The following is a 13,569-nucleotide window of genomic DNA, read 5'->3' as shown; positions in this document are numbered from 1 at the left end:
AGGCACTTACGTACCTCAACTTCTGCAGGACGCCCCTGCCTCTGTCCCTGTGGATGGGGCCACCTGCTGTTCCCATGCACAGTCCCCCCCCCCTCTTCCGGGTCCAGTGTCCAGCCGTCCGCTCCAGGGGCGGGGCTAGCTGGGGACGGCCACAGCTCTGGGGGTGTTGATGTTGTCATGGGGAGTGGGAGGCCCTGCAGGGAGCCCCGGGGCTGCGGGCAGTCTGGCCGGACAGCCAGGTCCCAGCAAGAGGATCTACTTTGGGCTCCGAGGCCACCTCTGAGCGGTCTGCAGCCTCGGGGGGCCTGGGCGCCCGGCCCCAGGGCCCAGCCATCCCAAGCTCCGGCCCCGGGCGGAGCCTGAGGAAAGGTGCAGATTGGTTTGGCTTGGGCGGCCGGCAGGCTGGCCAGGCTTTTGTGCAGCCAGGGTCACCCGCTGACCTCCCCGGCCACAGCCAGCCCAGACAGCCCCCAGGCTCCCTGGCATTCCAGGTGGCGGCTTGGGCGGTGTGCCCAACGGACCCACACCGGAGGAGGAGGGGTGTGAACCCCTGAAGACCCGACCCCCAAGTGACCTCCTCCTTAGGCCCGATGGCACTTCTGGGACTGAGCGCCGGGTCTGGGGCTGCTGAGCAGGAGGAGAGGGCCACAGGGTGGCAGGGAGACCGGCCCTGACCCTGGCCCTGTGGGCTGCAGTCTTGGGGGGCCACAGCCGGGATGCTGCTGCGCGCTAAGTCTGAGGGCCCTGCCCAGTGCCCGCGGGGTCTGAGTCCATCCGTCAGCTCAAGGGGTGCCGTGGGGCTTCTCCTGATTCCTCCAGGACTTCCTCTGGCTCGGTCTGCGCTGGGGCTGAAGCTGCCCCGGTCCGGCCCAGAGCCGGGTGGTGGAGGGGCCCTGAGAAAGGCCAGCCCCGGACAGCCTCTTGTGCCCTTCTCTGTCCCCTGCCCCTGCAGGACCCCCTCCCCCACCCACCTTTCCAAGGGCTTCCATCAGAAAAAACACTAAACGTAGAGCCCGCACGGCTAGGTGGGGAGAAGCGGCTGGAATGTTCTCATTCTCTTTCCTTGGAAAGCTCTCTGGGGGCCCTGAGAGCTCAAGGCTTTTGAATTAAGGGACCCAGCTCCCAGCCGGCCCCCAGGGCCCCCCAAACCCTTCTCTGTCTTGTCTTGAAGCAGCCAGGGATGGGGGCGAGGGGGGGGGGAGGGTGCCCAGGGCAGCGGGGGGCGGGCAGACAGGAGCCTGCCCGTGCCCGGTGGGCGTGGGGAAAGCGCGGAGGGACCCGCGTAGACAGAGGAGGAAGGGGGTCTCTGCGGGCCCCCCCCCCCGCCCCGGCCCCCGGCCAACACCTCAGCCCCCGTGCCACACAGACCACGCGAGCGGGGCTCGTTCAAGGGTTTATTGGACGGGTTGGGGCTCAGGGGCGGCGGGCTCCGGGCGCCCTCTAGTTGCAGTAATGCTCCAGCTGGTACAGCGAGCAGACACTGGCACAGCATTGCTCCACGATGCCCCGCTTCTGCAGGGGCGCCTCCAGGGCCGAGGGCTGCAGGCCGCCCGCGCCAGGCGCCTCCCCTAGCTCCGCGTCCTTCCCTGCGGGACAGCAAGGCGGACGGCCGCTCAGGGACAGACCGAGCCTCCTGCCTGCCTGCCCGCGTGACGGCCGTGGGGCGCCCACCCCGCCGCAGGCTCCCGGGCCGCAGGGCAGGGCCAGGGCAGGAGCCCACACGGGGGCCCTTGGTGCCCGACGATGGCCTTTCGGGATGTGACCAGGGGAAATGTGACCAGGGAAACTCCGGCCCGATTCTCCCGGGGCGCCGGGCGGGAAGCCGGGGTGGGGTTAGCGGGGGCAGCGGGGGCTCACCCTGAAGGTCCTCCGCCTCCCGGCGGGCCTTGGGCGTGTAGAAGAAGCCGCGCTCCCCGCACACCAGGTACAGCGCCTCCACCAGGTGGGAGCCGCACAGGTGCTGGTTGACGAAGGCTCGGGTCGGGGCAGGGGTCCAGAGGGACAGCAACACCAGCAGGGGCAGGAGGCGCGTCCACAGGGCCATGGCGGGGGACAGTGACCTGGGGGATGGGCAGGGTTGAGGCCGGCGAGGGGCACGCGCCACACCCAGGACCCCCGCCCTGCGCTCGCCCCCCAGATGCTCTGTGCTGGGAGCCCTCGTCCTCCCGCCGGCTCGAGAGCCCGGGCCCGGGGCCCCGACACCCTGGACTCAGCTGACGGAGAGCCCGTGGGGACAGACCTGCTTGCCGTCCGTGTCAGGGTGCAGGTGGTCCCGGTGGGGGCTGCTGGCTGCTGGGCCCTGCTGGCTTTATAGCTCCCGACCCCACCGCCTGGCCCATCGCCCCCCCCCCCCCCCGGTGACAGGGGCAGGTGGCCTGGGGCTGAGGCTGCAATTTCTGGACCATTTCCCCGGTGCTGGGTCCGCGGGAACAGCTCCTTGGTCGTCAGCACCTCTCAGGCCACGGGGTCATTAGAGTCTTAACGAGGGGCCTGATGGCTGCTCACAGCTGGGGGCCAACGTCTCCCCAGGAGCAGAGCCCCACCCAGGCCTCGCCTGAGCCACATTTTCCACATTAGTCCAGGGGAGTGGGGGCCCCGGGGAGGGGGATTCTGCCTGGACCCTGGGCCCGTGCCACAGTTTCCAGTCTTCCTCCTGGGCCCCTTGGGTGGTGCATGGGGGAATATCCCCTCCCTGCTCACGGCCCTACCCCTACCTCAGCATAGAAGCCTCGCTGAGACCCACCCCACCCCCCAGCACCCTGGGGTGCCGCAGGGAGAGTTGAGCTTGGGGACCAGCCACCGTGTGGACTCTGGGGCTAGGCCTCTGTGTGGGGCCCCACATGACCCACCCACGTATCCTCTGGATGCCCACCCCTGTTTCTGGAGCCCCTGCCCGTCTTCCCCATGCTGACCCTTTTCAGACCATCAGCCCCGTTGGCCGCCACACGGTTTGGGTCCCTTGGTGCTCCCCAGCCCCCCGGACAGGACTAGGAGGCAGGCCAGGACCCTCTCCCCTCCCCCTGCCACCTGCAACCCTCTCTGGGCACCCCAGAGTCTGTGGGCCCTTTCCAGCTGAGAAAGGAGCTCAGCCTGCCTCCTCCTCTTGCCTCAGACCAAAGGGACAGGAGGGGTGGGGATGTCCTGCACCCACCCGCACCCCCAGCATGGACCCCACTCTCCAGCCTGGGAAATACCGAGACCCCCTGCCCAGGACGTCCTGCTGTGCACCCCTGGAGCAGCCAGGGGACCACGAAGGGGCTGGCCACCTGCTCCGAGCTCAGCCCCGCCCCCCATGCGGGACTCTCTGCAGGCTGGATGCCCGCTCTCAAGGGCACCTTCCCCACTGCCACTTCTGCCCAGGCCATGCTGAGGCGGTGCCCGCTATGACCCCCAAGGCCGCCACACAGCAGGGAAGGTCGGGGGGGGGGGGTCTCTTGAGAGGACTATGCAGGACATGGGGTGGGTGGAGCTAAAGCCAGGTGAGAGGGCACAGCCCAGGGGCCGGTAGGGCTGGAGGGGGCCGGGGCTGGCCCTCAGCCCTTCCCCAGGGCTCACGGCCGTCAGAAATGGCCCCACTGGGGTAAGGGAGACCTGGGCACAGACAAGGTGCTTAAGCCACAGATGAGGGATGGACAGACCCCCACGGAGGGCTTGGGGCAGAGGGCTTTGCCTCGAGGCCTTTGACAGATGAGTCGGGGTTTGCCAGGCCTGCCGTCCTGAGAGCTCAAAGCCAGGGAGGGCCCTGGAGGTGTGTGGTGGTGAGGGGCCGCCAGGAGTGAGTAGGGCCTGGGGAGACTGGCTGGTGTCTCCCGGGAAGCCCCCAGGCCGCTCTCTCCAAGGACCAGGGGTAGGGGTGGGAGGGGTCACCCTGGGCTGGGCCAGCCGTGGGGAATGCTGGGGGTCCGAGCCGGAAGGTCATGTCCAGACCCCTCGAGTGAGTGGAGGGGCAACTTGCAGAGCTTGGAATCCAGCCCCAGGCGTGTTGCCGGGGACGCAGGCCCAGAGAGGTCATCTGGGAAGCAGCTCAACTGAGCACTCCGTCAACATACATTCTGGGGACAATTCCCAGGCCCTGCTCTATGGGGGTGGGGCCCCTGTCCTCCTCCTAGGGGGGACACGAAGCTTGTGGCAAAGGCCCGGCCTGCAGGCCTGCCTCGGAGAGCGCACCCCCCCCCCAACGACCGCACAGCTGTGAGCCCTGCCCCCACCCCAGGGACCGCCCCTCCCGGCCCCGCCCCCATGCTGCCACAGTGCTGAGATGAAGAGGCTCAGCCAGGACCCCCTCGGCCCCCCCGCGCTGCCGGGGGGGGGGGGGGGGGGGGGATGCTCAGCACAGGCTGGTCTTCTGGGGTGAGCCGGGCATCCAGGCACAGAGGGGTCTCCTGCCTGGCCTGGGCTGCCTGGTGAGGTCTCGGAGGAGGCGGAGTACAGAGGTGAAACCCTAGAGCAAGGCCAGGAGCAGGGTGTGAGGTCCCCAGCACACTGTCACGGCCCCGGAGCCCAGCACTCAGACGTGGAGGCCGGGGAGGTGCTCAGAGGGGTTCTCTCCTTTATTGAGATCGGGAGCGGGCAGCGCGCAGCGTCACTGGCGGGACAAGGACGCCCGCAGGCCGAGCGGGGAAGCAGTGGGGCGGGGGTCAGCGGGGTGCCCTCCAGCAGGGACGGTCTCCAGCGGGCTCTGGGGCTGCCCGGGGACCCAGCCCCTCGCTTGGGCAGGGGCCGGGGGAGGCGGGGGAAGGGTCTCTCCCGCTGTACTAGCCGATGGCGCTCAGCGCATGGGTGAGGGTGTGCAGCTCGTCCTGGACGCCCTGCAGGGAGCGCCGGATGGCATGGGGACTGTCCAGCACGTCGATGGCCAGCGTGTACGGGTCAAACTTCACGGAGAAGGGGCGCTGGATGCGGGAAGCATAGTTCCTAGGGAGGGCAGTGGGTATGGACCCTGGGTCACCTGGCGGGGACTCAGGGGACCCTGGGGAGACGGGGAGGAGCAGGGGCAGAGTCTGCGGCCTCCAGGAGACGGCCTCCTTCATCCCCGCAGGGCGAGAGCTGCCTGCACCCCCCAAAACTCTCCGCGTGACCAACTGCTCGGACAAGATGGGGGACCGAGCCTACTGCAGGGGGAGGGACAGGGGAGGGACAGGCCTGTTCCAGGCAGATCTCTGCCAGACCCCCATCCCTCCCCACACCTCCTCCAGGCGGCCTTCCCCGGGCCGTGTGCTATGCAGAGCCCCAGTTCTGTTGCTGGTCCTATGCTTGCTTCTGGGATCCAGCCCTCCCCCCACCTCCACTCTGAACACACCGCCCCTGGGCCTCAGTTTCCCCTGACTCGAAAATAAGACCCTCTCCAAGGATGAGCAGGTGGGACGCATCTCAGGCTTTGCCCTCTTGCCCAGACGCCAGTGGTCACGTGCCCTCAGCCCCCCTCCCCGGAAGTGCCTGCTCCCTCCAGGCCCCCCAGGCTTTCCACACCGGCCTTCAGCTGCCCCCGCCCCTCTCCTCTGTCCCACCCCATGGCACCAGCTGCTTAGAGGCTGGGAAGGACCCCACACATCCTTCTTACAAAGGTCACACTCTGCCTCCCAACACGTGGCCTTGACCTGGCCACCAGCAGTTCTCCCCCTCCCTGGACTTTTTGGTTGGGGGTCCTACTGTGGGAAGGGTGTGCACAGTGGGTTCACAGGCCCGGGCCTGCTGCAGGCTCGCCCTGTCTGGGGGCACCTGGGGGGCCCGGGCACCTGAGTTTGTCCTTGGCGTCGCTGAAACTCTCGGACACGAAGTAGACGGGCTGGTAAGTCTGGTCCTGGTAAGGCTGTACGGCTGCAGCATCCGGGTCGAAGGCCCGGATCTCGGGCTCCTCAGACAGAGAGTGCTGGGGGGAGGCCGCAGGGTCACGGGCCCCCCCCCACCCTGGCCCGCCGCGTCCCCCTCCCCGGGGGGTCCTCCCAAGGCCTGGAGGCCATGTGGGTGGGGCAGGGTCCCCCGGTGGGGTGGCCTCACCAGGAGCTCCCCGTAGGAGGACAGCAGTCCAGCACCGTAGGCCTTCACCTCCCCATTCTGTTTGCACAGCCCGAACTCCACCGTGAACCAGTACAGCTGGCGGGACGGGCACAGCGTTGGCAGAGGCAGCCGCTGCCCACACCGCGGCCCACCTACCCTCGGGCCTGGGGCACCCCCCACCCAGGGCAGAGCCCGGCCAGACTCTGGCGAGGTTACAGCATAAAGGTGACACTCCCCGGACAGAAGTGGGGGCCCAGGCCCAGGTGGGGGGGGGGCCCTGCCCTGAAGCCAGGCACCCTGGGGCCAGCCCCCCAAGGCCCTGCAGGGGAAGGCGCCCACCGTGGACAGCTTCTCAATCTCCTCGTCGGAAGCCCCCAAGGACGCGAGCCCGATGTCCTGTGGAGGAAAGGGGAGGCTGAGAGGGGAGAGGCTCGGCCCAACACTGCACGGGCGCCTGCGTGGGGCGAGGACACCCCAGGGGCCTCCTGGACACCAGCTAGGACACAAGGACCCTCTGGGGAGTCGGGGACCCTCCCAGGATCCGGGGAGCCTCCTGGGATGGGGCATCTTCCCAAGATGCAAAGGTCCTCCAGGTATACAGGGCCCCTCCCAAGATGGAGAGGACCCCATAGGTATGCAGATGTGGGGGGCCCTCCTGGGATGCAGGGACCCTCCCAGGATCAATCGAGGGCCCAAGACGTCTCTTCAGGAAGCAGCCAGCAGGTGGCAGCACAGGCCGTGGGAATCCGCCCACCGGCCCCCTGCGCCAGGCCCGCCAACGCCTCCTCATTTTTATAAGCGGTTTGCCCAGAACAGGTCTAAGTGCAGCCAGTGCGGCTCAACCACCCCTCTCTTCCAGGACGATGCCTCTCCCTGAAGCCTCATGGGCCCAAGCGGGCACCGTCCAGCCACAGAGGGACTCGGGCAGGGCGCTGAGGCTCAGGCAGCACGCACCCCAGCCCTCAGCCCGGCGGGTCCCCGGCCTGGGGCCTGGGGCACAAACCTGGGAGAACTGAGCGAAGGTGCGGTCGGCCAGCATGGGCACGTGCCCCAGCAGCTCGTGGCAGCAGTCCCTGTGGGGGTGGGGAGAGGGGCGGTGCTGGGGGGGGGGGGCGTCCAGGGGCCCGGCTGCCCGCCCCCGGCCCCCTCCCTCTCTGCCGGCCCCGCGTGGGGAGGCTGGGCGGCAGGGGCAGGGCCCGGTGCAGGTGCACACTCACGGCTCCGGGGAGTGCATGGGCGAGGAGGCGTGTCGGATGTACTGGGTGCACTGGAACACTCGGAAGGCCAGGCTGGCCAGGAAGTCCCGGGCGGACAGCAGGCCGGCCACGGGCCGCAGCTGGAAGCCTGTCCGCTCTGCAAGGACCCCGGCCGGTCAGGGCGCCGGGCAGGGTGGGCGCCTCCCTCCTCCGCGCCTCTCCCCGCGGCCCGCGCACCCTTCAGGAAGCGGGACACGTCTTCCAGCTGAGGGATGCTGTCCTCCCGGTACCCACTGAAACGCTCCAGCAGCTGGAAAGCCTCCAGGTATTCCCGGCAGGCGTGAGTGACGTAGAGGCCCTTGAGGGTGGTGTAGACCTCCTTCCTGCAGGCGGGGGTCTCAGGCGGGGGTCTCAGGCCTGGCTGTGGTGCCCCACGTCCCCAGGCAGCCAGGCCTGCCCCCGACCTGGATGCCAGCCCCTCCCCTCCTGACTGTGCTCTGCCTTCGGCAGGCTCCACGGTGGGGGCGGGGGGGGGGTCCCCACTGCAGGCCTCTCGCTGGACCCTGGAGACCCTGGCCACTGGGAGGGGCCTTTGCCCACAGCTGTGGGGGGTTCCAAGGGACAGAGGCCGTGGGGACGGCCTGACCCACCACCAGCCTGTCCCTCTAGACCGACAATCAGGCCTGGCCATCACACGTGGGGACTTGGGGGGGTCTTCCCCTGGCCCTCTTTGCCCCTCCACCCTGGGATGGGCACCGGGGTCTTACCAGGTGGCGATCTCCTCGGCCGTGTACTCCACACGGGGAATGGGGTCGCCACTGCAGAGGGGGGTGTGCAGTCAGCAGGGCCGCCTCGGGGGCGTGTGGGGAGGTCAACGGGGCCCCCTCGCGAAGGGCGTGTGGAGAGCAGACAGGAGGGGCTTGGGGCTGGGCGCCCAGCTGGCCGTGTGGCCTCAGCAAGCTGCCTGGTTTCCTCGACGTGACTTGGGGGCCCAGGCCAGTGACCACAGTGACAGTGTTGGTCAAAGACACAAAGACACCCCTCCCCCAGTGTGCCAGTGTGAGGCTACAGGACAGGGTCTGGGTCCCTGGGGTTGAGGCCCCAGGGGTCCTTACTGCTTGTACTGGAAGGCTATCTCGGCGATCAGCTTCCTGCGCTGCCGGTACGCCTGGTCGGAGAAACCCTGCCCGCACAGCGGACGCGCTCAGGAGGCTGCCCGCCGCCCCGCCCCACCTGACCCCTCCCTCCCTGCCACCGCCTCCTCCCACCTGCTGCCCCGCCTCTCCCCACCCACTGCACCCTCCAGCCCAGCCGGGCCCCTCCCCACCAGTCACCCCTCTCCCTGCCCACCGACCCCCCCGCCCCCAGCTCGCTGGCCCCCTTCTCTGCTCACCACCCCTCCCTGCCCACCAGCCCCGCTATGGCCGAGGCACCGGAAGGTGCCTGGCGGCTGCTCTTAGCCAGGCCTCGGTGGTTTGGCCAGGAGCTGGGCAGCAGACAGGCTCCCCATCCAGGGTCGGCCTGGGGCCCACACCCACCACCCTGGCCACGAGTATGGGGACACAGGAGGCCCCGGGAGGCGGCAGCTCACCGGGTGACCCAAGTCCAGGTCAGGGTCAAACTTGGTGACCAGGTGGTGGCACTTGTCCAGCTCGGAAACTTTCCTTGGGAACCAGAAGACTTCGAGGAGGACGGAAGGGACACAGGCCTGTGTGAGCGTCGGGCCTCCCCCGGGGCTTTCTCGGGGGTCCCAGAGGGGCAGGAGGCCCGAGCCAGTGGGGAGGGGGTCCCCCAGGCCGCACGTGCGGTCACCTCAGGGGTCCCCTGCGGGAGCTTCTCTGCCCCCATCTCGAGGTCACGGGTAGCCCTCAAGGGCAGTGGAAGCAGCCTTACCCTTGTTCTCCCTGGCGCCCCGCACGTCCTCAGCCACCCGGCGCACGGAGCTGAGCAGGGCGGGCAGGTCCACGCTGGGCACCTCACAGCACACAAAGTATTCCAGGTGGGGGCCCCCTGCGCGCGGCCTCTGGGCCGGCCGGGTCTCCAGGTGCCGGATTTGGGCCTCAAACGTCTTAGGGAACAAGGGAGAGAGAGACGGAGAGAGACAGACACAGGAAGGGAGAGGAAGGCGGAGAGGGGAAGGAGGAACCGCCCCGGGCTCTGCCCGGAGGCCCCGCCTAGACCTTTGCCGCCACTGATGCCCATGCTGTGCTCCACACTGAGGTCGGACACGCGGCCTGGGCCGAGCCTGTGGCTGGGGAACTGCATTTTGACCAGTGTGTGTGATGGGAGTCGTCACCGCGGCCCCTGAACCCAGTGTTGTGGGTGACGTGATGTGTGCCTCGGCCACACCCAAGCAGCCTGAGTCCCCAGCCGCTGGTCAGAAGGTCCCGCCATCCCTGGTGGTCTCATCTGGGCCCACTGGCCACCGGCCGCACCCAGGGGCTGGGGGGGGGGGGGCCTAGATCCCACTGTGACCAGACCAGGAGGCTCAGCCCCCCTCTCGGACTAAGCCCGCTGAGAGCCTGGGGGTCTGGCAGGAAGGCTTGCTCACCACCGCCACCTCCCGTTGCCCAGCAACGAGGCACACGGGTCTCGACGGGCCCTCAGGCCACACGGCGTCCAGGAGCTGGAACAGGCCAGCTGTAATATCATTTGGGCATTTCTGCCAAGGGCCAGCGTCCCGCCCGGCCTGCTGTGGTCACAGCACCTGATGCAATCGGCTGTCACGTTAGCCGAAGCCCATCAGGGGCAGGCTATGAGGGGACCCTACTGTCCAGGCCGCCCTGCCATGAGCCACACCCGCTCACCCCATGTGTGAGGGGATGGGGGCGGGGCTGGGAGGGGCAGCGGGGCTTGGTGGCCTCCGCCCAAGGGCTCAGGCTCAGGGAGTACCTGAGATCATGGGGGGTACCGTGAGGGCCACGGGGTCTCCAGAGCTCTGGGGGAGCAAAGCCCCCTCTCCCCCCTGCCCTCAGTGGCCTGGGCAGCCGGGGCTGGCCCCTGAAACAGCCAGGTCCGCACCAGCCACACTGGTCACACCAGTCACCTGCTGCCCTCACCTCGAACGCCTTCACGGCCCGGGACAGTGAGGCTTTGGCGCCCCGCAGGGTGAAGATCAAGTTGAGCGTGGCCTTTCCGTCCTTCTCCTTGAACACTGTGGTCTCCAGGGGGTCCCCGGGCTCCGAGGAGGCGGCCCCCGCGGCCTCTGCCTTCTCTCGCTCCTTGCGAGCGTCCTCGATGAGGCTCTGCCGTCGCCCGATGAAGCGCGGGGACTACGGGCAGAGAGCGCACCAGCTCCCCCTGCCCTCGGGCCACCCCCCTGCCCTCGGGCCACCCCCGGTCCCAGGCTCTGACCCACGGTGCCACAGCACAGGCTGTGCACTTGGGAGGGACCGGCAGGCCAGGCCTCGCCTATGTCCCCACCGGATGGTGGAGGGGGGGTGGTGGGGGGCAGCCAGGAAGATGAGCAGCCACAGAGTGGCAGGAGGATGAGCCCATGGCACCCCCAGGCAGCCTTGCCTCTGTCCCCAGGCCCTAACGGGATGAGGCGACAGGAGGTGTGACTCAGGACCCTGAGGTAGACAGCGGCCAGAGCGCTGGGGAGGGCAGGGAAGTGACGTCTGGCTCCTGGGAGGCCCCCCCCAGGCCAGCCCCTCGGAATGACCTCTCCTTAGGGTCCCCTCCTGGCCCTTCCCCACAGCACAGGGACACCTGGCCAAAGTTAGCCCTTCGTCTGGACCCAGATGCCCGGGGCTGCAGCCTGTCCCCAAGACCAGAGCCCCCAGGCCTGTGTGGGGGAGGAGCTGCATGTCTGGGGCTCATCCCTTGGAGCTGAACTTCCAGGAAGGTTCTGGTACCATCGGGTCTTGGATGGTGGTGGTAAGGGTGCAGGAGAAGCCCCTCGAGAGTCCCCACTTGACCTCGGGGGGATGGACAGAACTGGGGGGGCTGGGGGTGTCCCCGGGCCTCCCTGGGTGGGGAGGCCATCTCACTGAGAACCCGGGCAAGGGGCGGGGGGAGGGGGTGCAGTGGCCGCCTGCAAATCACGTTTCCAGAACCCAAAGCCCATTTTCCTTAAAGGTCGAAACACGAAAGCCTATTTGAAACGTTGGGGGAGCTGACTGTTCTGAGACATCCCTGAAGGCCCCTCTTCCGGGCCGAGAGGGTCCTGGAGGTACTGGCCCGGTGAGAATCCCCAGTACAGACCTCTCGAACTCAGGGGGCCCTCGGGTGGTGGCTGACGCCTTGGGGACCATCCTGGTGGCCAGGGGGGCCCGGGGTTGCTGGCAGGGGAGGTGGGATTCAGGACAGGAGGTCACACGCGGGCACAGACACGTGGCTGGGGGACGGGTGACATGGCAGAGGGAAATCGCCCTGGAGCCCCGACCACCCTGGGGCTCGGAACCGGGGTCCGTGCCTGTTGGCCCAGCACCTCCCACCATGAGCCACCGCCAGGGCCCGGGACGCGGTCACACGCGCACCACGCCTGGGGCCACAGCTTTGTGGGCACCCTGAGTCTGAGGCCCCTGCCGGCCTTCGGGGGACACGCCTGCGCTTCCGGCCCATTCCGGCCTCTTACCATGATGGCTTCGGCCTGCTTGGCGTCCAGCTCGGAGACGGCCCTGCGGAAGCCCTTGGCCTGCGGCGAGGCGGCGTTGGGAGTGGGCATGGTGCGGGCGTCCGTCCGGGGCTCACCTCCACGGCCCTCCGCCAGGCGGCCTCTTATAGGCCGAGCTGACGTCAAGGCCCCTGTGGGCCCCCCACCTCCCACCTCCTCGCCTCCCCTCCTGCCGCCTGAGGGAGGCGGTGGGCGGGAGCCGAGTCGCGCAGGAGAAAGGGCTCTGTCCCATTAAATCTAATTGCGTCCCTGCCGCAGGCACCCGGCAGGGCAGCGGCCCGCGCTCTGAATCATCTCGGCTCCGGCGGGAGGGCTCTGCAGGGCTGGGGACAGCTGGGGCCCCCTTAGCTCCACACGCCCAGTGGGGGGACTGGCTGGTACACAGGGAGGTGCCATTCCGGGCCCCCCAAGAGCGCCCGTGACACGAAACCCCGCACCTCGGTGGCAGGTGGCCCAGAAACCCCCAAGACGAGAAATCCGGACCTAAACCTCGGAAGGATGTCGGGAGGCAATCTGTTTTTCCCGAAGATTCTTCACCAAATTTCCCAACAGGGTCCCACCAGGAGTCTCATCTGTCCCTTGTCCCAGGTCCCTGTGGCCAGATCCCCAGGCACCGCCAGTGATACCTGGAGTGTTCCAGAAAGGCCCATCCCTCCAGTGTCAGGACACTGGGAAGCCGGGTGAGGGAAGTCTGTATCGATTGCCCCGTGGTTTCTGTGGCCTGTCGCCCCCGTCCTGCAGCCCACCCTCTCACGGCCCACTGCTCCCTCCCCATCACAGGTGCCACCGTCCTGGAGACCAGGGGACAGGAGGGCACCTCTCTGCAGCTGCGGTCTGGCGTGAGTCCCACGACATCAACGTGCCGGGATGGCGGCCTCCCTTGGCCCTGGTCGTTGTGGGCTCAGCAGGGAGGGTCTAGACCACAGCCCACCTAGAAGGGCAGGGTGGAGGGAGAGGAGCCCCCCCCCCCCCGCCCCGGGAGGCCACTGCCCGGCCACTCCCTTCCAGAGACAGTGCACTGGAGGTGGGTGGTCCAGGCAGACTTACTTCCTAGACTCCCCTCCTGACCTCTACAGTCCACCCCCCCGCTGGTCACCTCCGCCTCAGCCCAGGACCCACCCACTCTTCATCACAGTGGCCGGCCGCCCCCTCTCCTCCAGGCCCGTTCCCCGCACTGGTCTGACCTTGTCATTCTCTTGCTTCACAACTGTCTGTGGCTCCCCACCACCCCCTCAAGGCAGCCTGAAGCCTCAGTCAGTGTGAAGAGAAATGCCTGCTCCCACCGCCCCCGCTGGTCTTCTCAGCCTGGGCCAGTCCCACTTCCTGCTCCAGGAGGGCGTGGGGCTCCACGATGCCCAGCTTGAAACACTCACCCCCTTCTTCTTCCGGCGAGCTCCTACACATCCCACAAAGCCCGGCTCAGCCACCATTCATCCTGCGACGGCCATGCTTTCTTGCCTCTGGCATTAACCTCCCTGCTCTGCTCTCCTCCTGGCTCATGCCTCCTGCTCTACAAACACCCTGAGGGCAGGAAGCCCACCAGCTTGGCCCCACTGCGTCTCCTGGAACCTGGTGTAGGCCCCCACCTGTCTCGTCTCCTAGCCTCTGGGCTCAAGGACACATCTCAGTGGCCTCTGCTTCTAACGCCCGGCCCAGAGGAGGCCTTTCCACAGCGGGTGGACACAGGCCCTGGATGGCAGTGGAAGAATTTGCCCCGAGACCCCAGCAGTGAGGGCGGGAGTCAGGCTCCACGCCAGG

General features: G+C 68.3%; 2 protein-coding genes across 2 annotated transcripts; both read right to left on the bottom strand.

The window, feature by feature from the left end:
• Nucleotides 1–1,380: 1,380 nt before the first annotated feature.
• INS (insulin) lies at nucleotides 1,381–2,317 on the bottom strand. Its single transcript, XM_040466250.1, has 3 exons — nucleotides 2,240–2,317; nucleotides 1,858–2,060; nucleotides 1,381–1,586 (listed from the first exon to the last, which is right to left on the bottom strand). Exons 2-3 carry the CDS (start codon nucleotides 2,042–2,044, stop codon nucleotides 1,441–1,443), a joined length of 333 nt encoding a protein of 110 aa, XP_040322184.1. The 5' UTR covers nucleotides 2,045–2,060; nucleotides 2,240–2,317; the 3' UTR covers nucleotides 1,381–1,440.
• Nucleotides 2,318–4,526: 2,209 nt separating this feature from the next.
• On the bottom strand, nucleotides 4,527–11,876 carry TH (tyrosine hydroxylase). Its single transcript, XM_040466034.1, has 13 exons — nucleotides 11,773–11,876; nucleotides 10,253–10,465; nucleotides 9,087–9,261; nucleotides 8,785–8,873; nucleotides 8,309–8,376; nucleotides 7,961–8,011; nucleotides 7,431–7,576; nucleotides 7,215–7,350; nucleotides 7,001–7,070; nucleotides 6,337–6,393; nucleotides 5,998–6,093; nucleotides 5,736–5,869; nucleotides 4,527–4,914 (listed from the first exon to the last, which is right to left on the bottom strand). The coding sequence occupies exons 1-13, from the start codon at nucleotides 11,860–11,862 to the stop codon at nucleotides 4,755–4,757; spliced, it is 1,485 nt and encodes a 494-aa protein (XP_040321968.1). The 5' UTR covers nucleotides 11,863–11,876; the 3' UTR covers nucleotides 4,527–4,754.
• Between the last annotated feature and the right edge of the window lie 1,693 nt (nucleotides 11,877–13,569).

The sequence above is a fragment of the Herpailurus yagouaroundi genome, unplaced genomic scaffold, assembly GCF_014898765.1.
Source record: "Herpailurus yagouaroundi ecotype Mexico unplaced genomic scaffold, PumYag 569, whole genome shotgun sequence".
Lineage (NCBI taxonomy): Eukaryota > Metazoa > Chordata > Mammalia > Carnivora > Felidae > Herpailurus > Herpailurus yagouaroundi.
Note: the sequence above shows the minus strand (reverse complement) of the source record. Positions and strands in the feature narration are given on the sequence as shown.

Excerpts from the sequence above, each read along its gene's own strand:
- INS (XM_040466250.1), bottom strand. The coding sequence starts at position 2,044 with ATGGCCCTGTGGACGCGCCTCCTGCCCCTGCTGGTGTTGCTGTCCCTC. Across the intron at positions 1,587-1,857 it reads GGAGGCGGAGGACCTTCAGG|GGAAGGACGCGGAGCTAGGG; the intron begins GTGAGCCCCCGC and ends GCTGTCCCGCAG.
- TH (XM_040466034.1), bottom strand. The coding sequence starts at position 11,862 with ATGCCCACTCCCAACGCCGCCTCGCCGCAGGCCAAGGGCTTCCGCAGG. Across the intron at positions 8,012-8,308 it reads ATAGCCTTCCAGTACAAGCA|TGGCGACCCCATTCCCCGTG; the intron begins GTAAGGACCCCT and ends CCCCCTCTGCAG. Across the intron at positions 7,351-7,430 it reads CGTGTCCCGCTTCCTGAAGG|AGCGGACAGGCTTCCAGCTG; the intron begins GTGCGCGGGCCG and ends GGGTCCTTGCAG.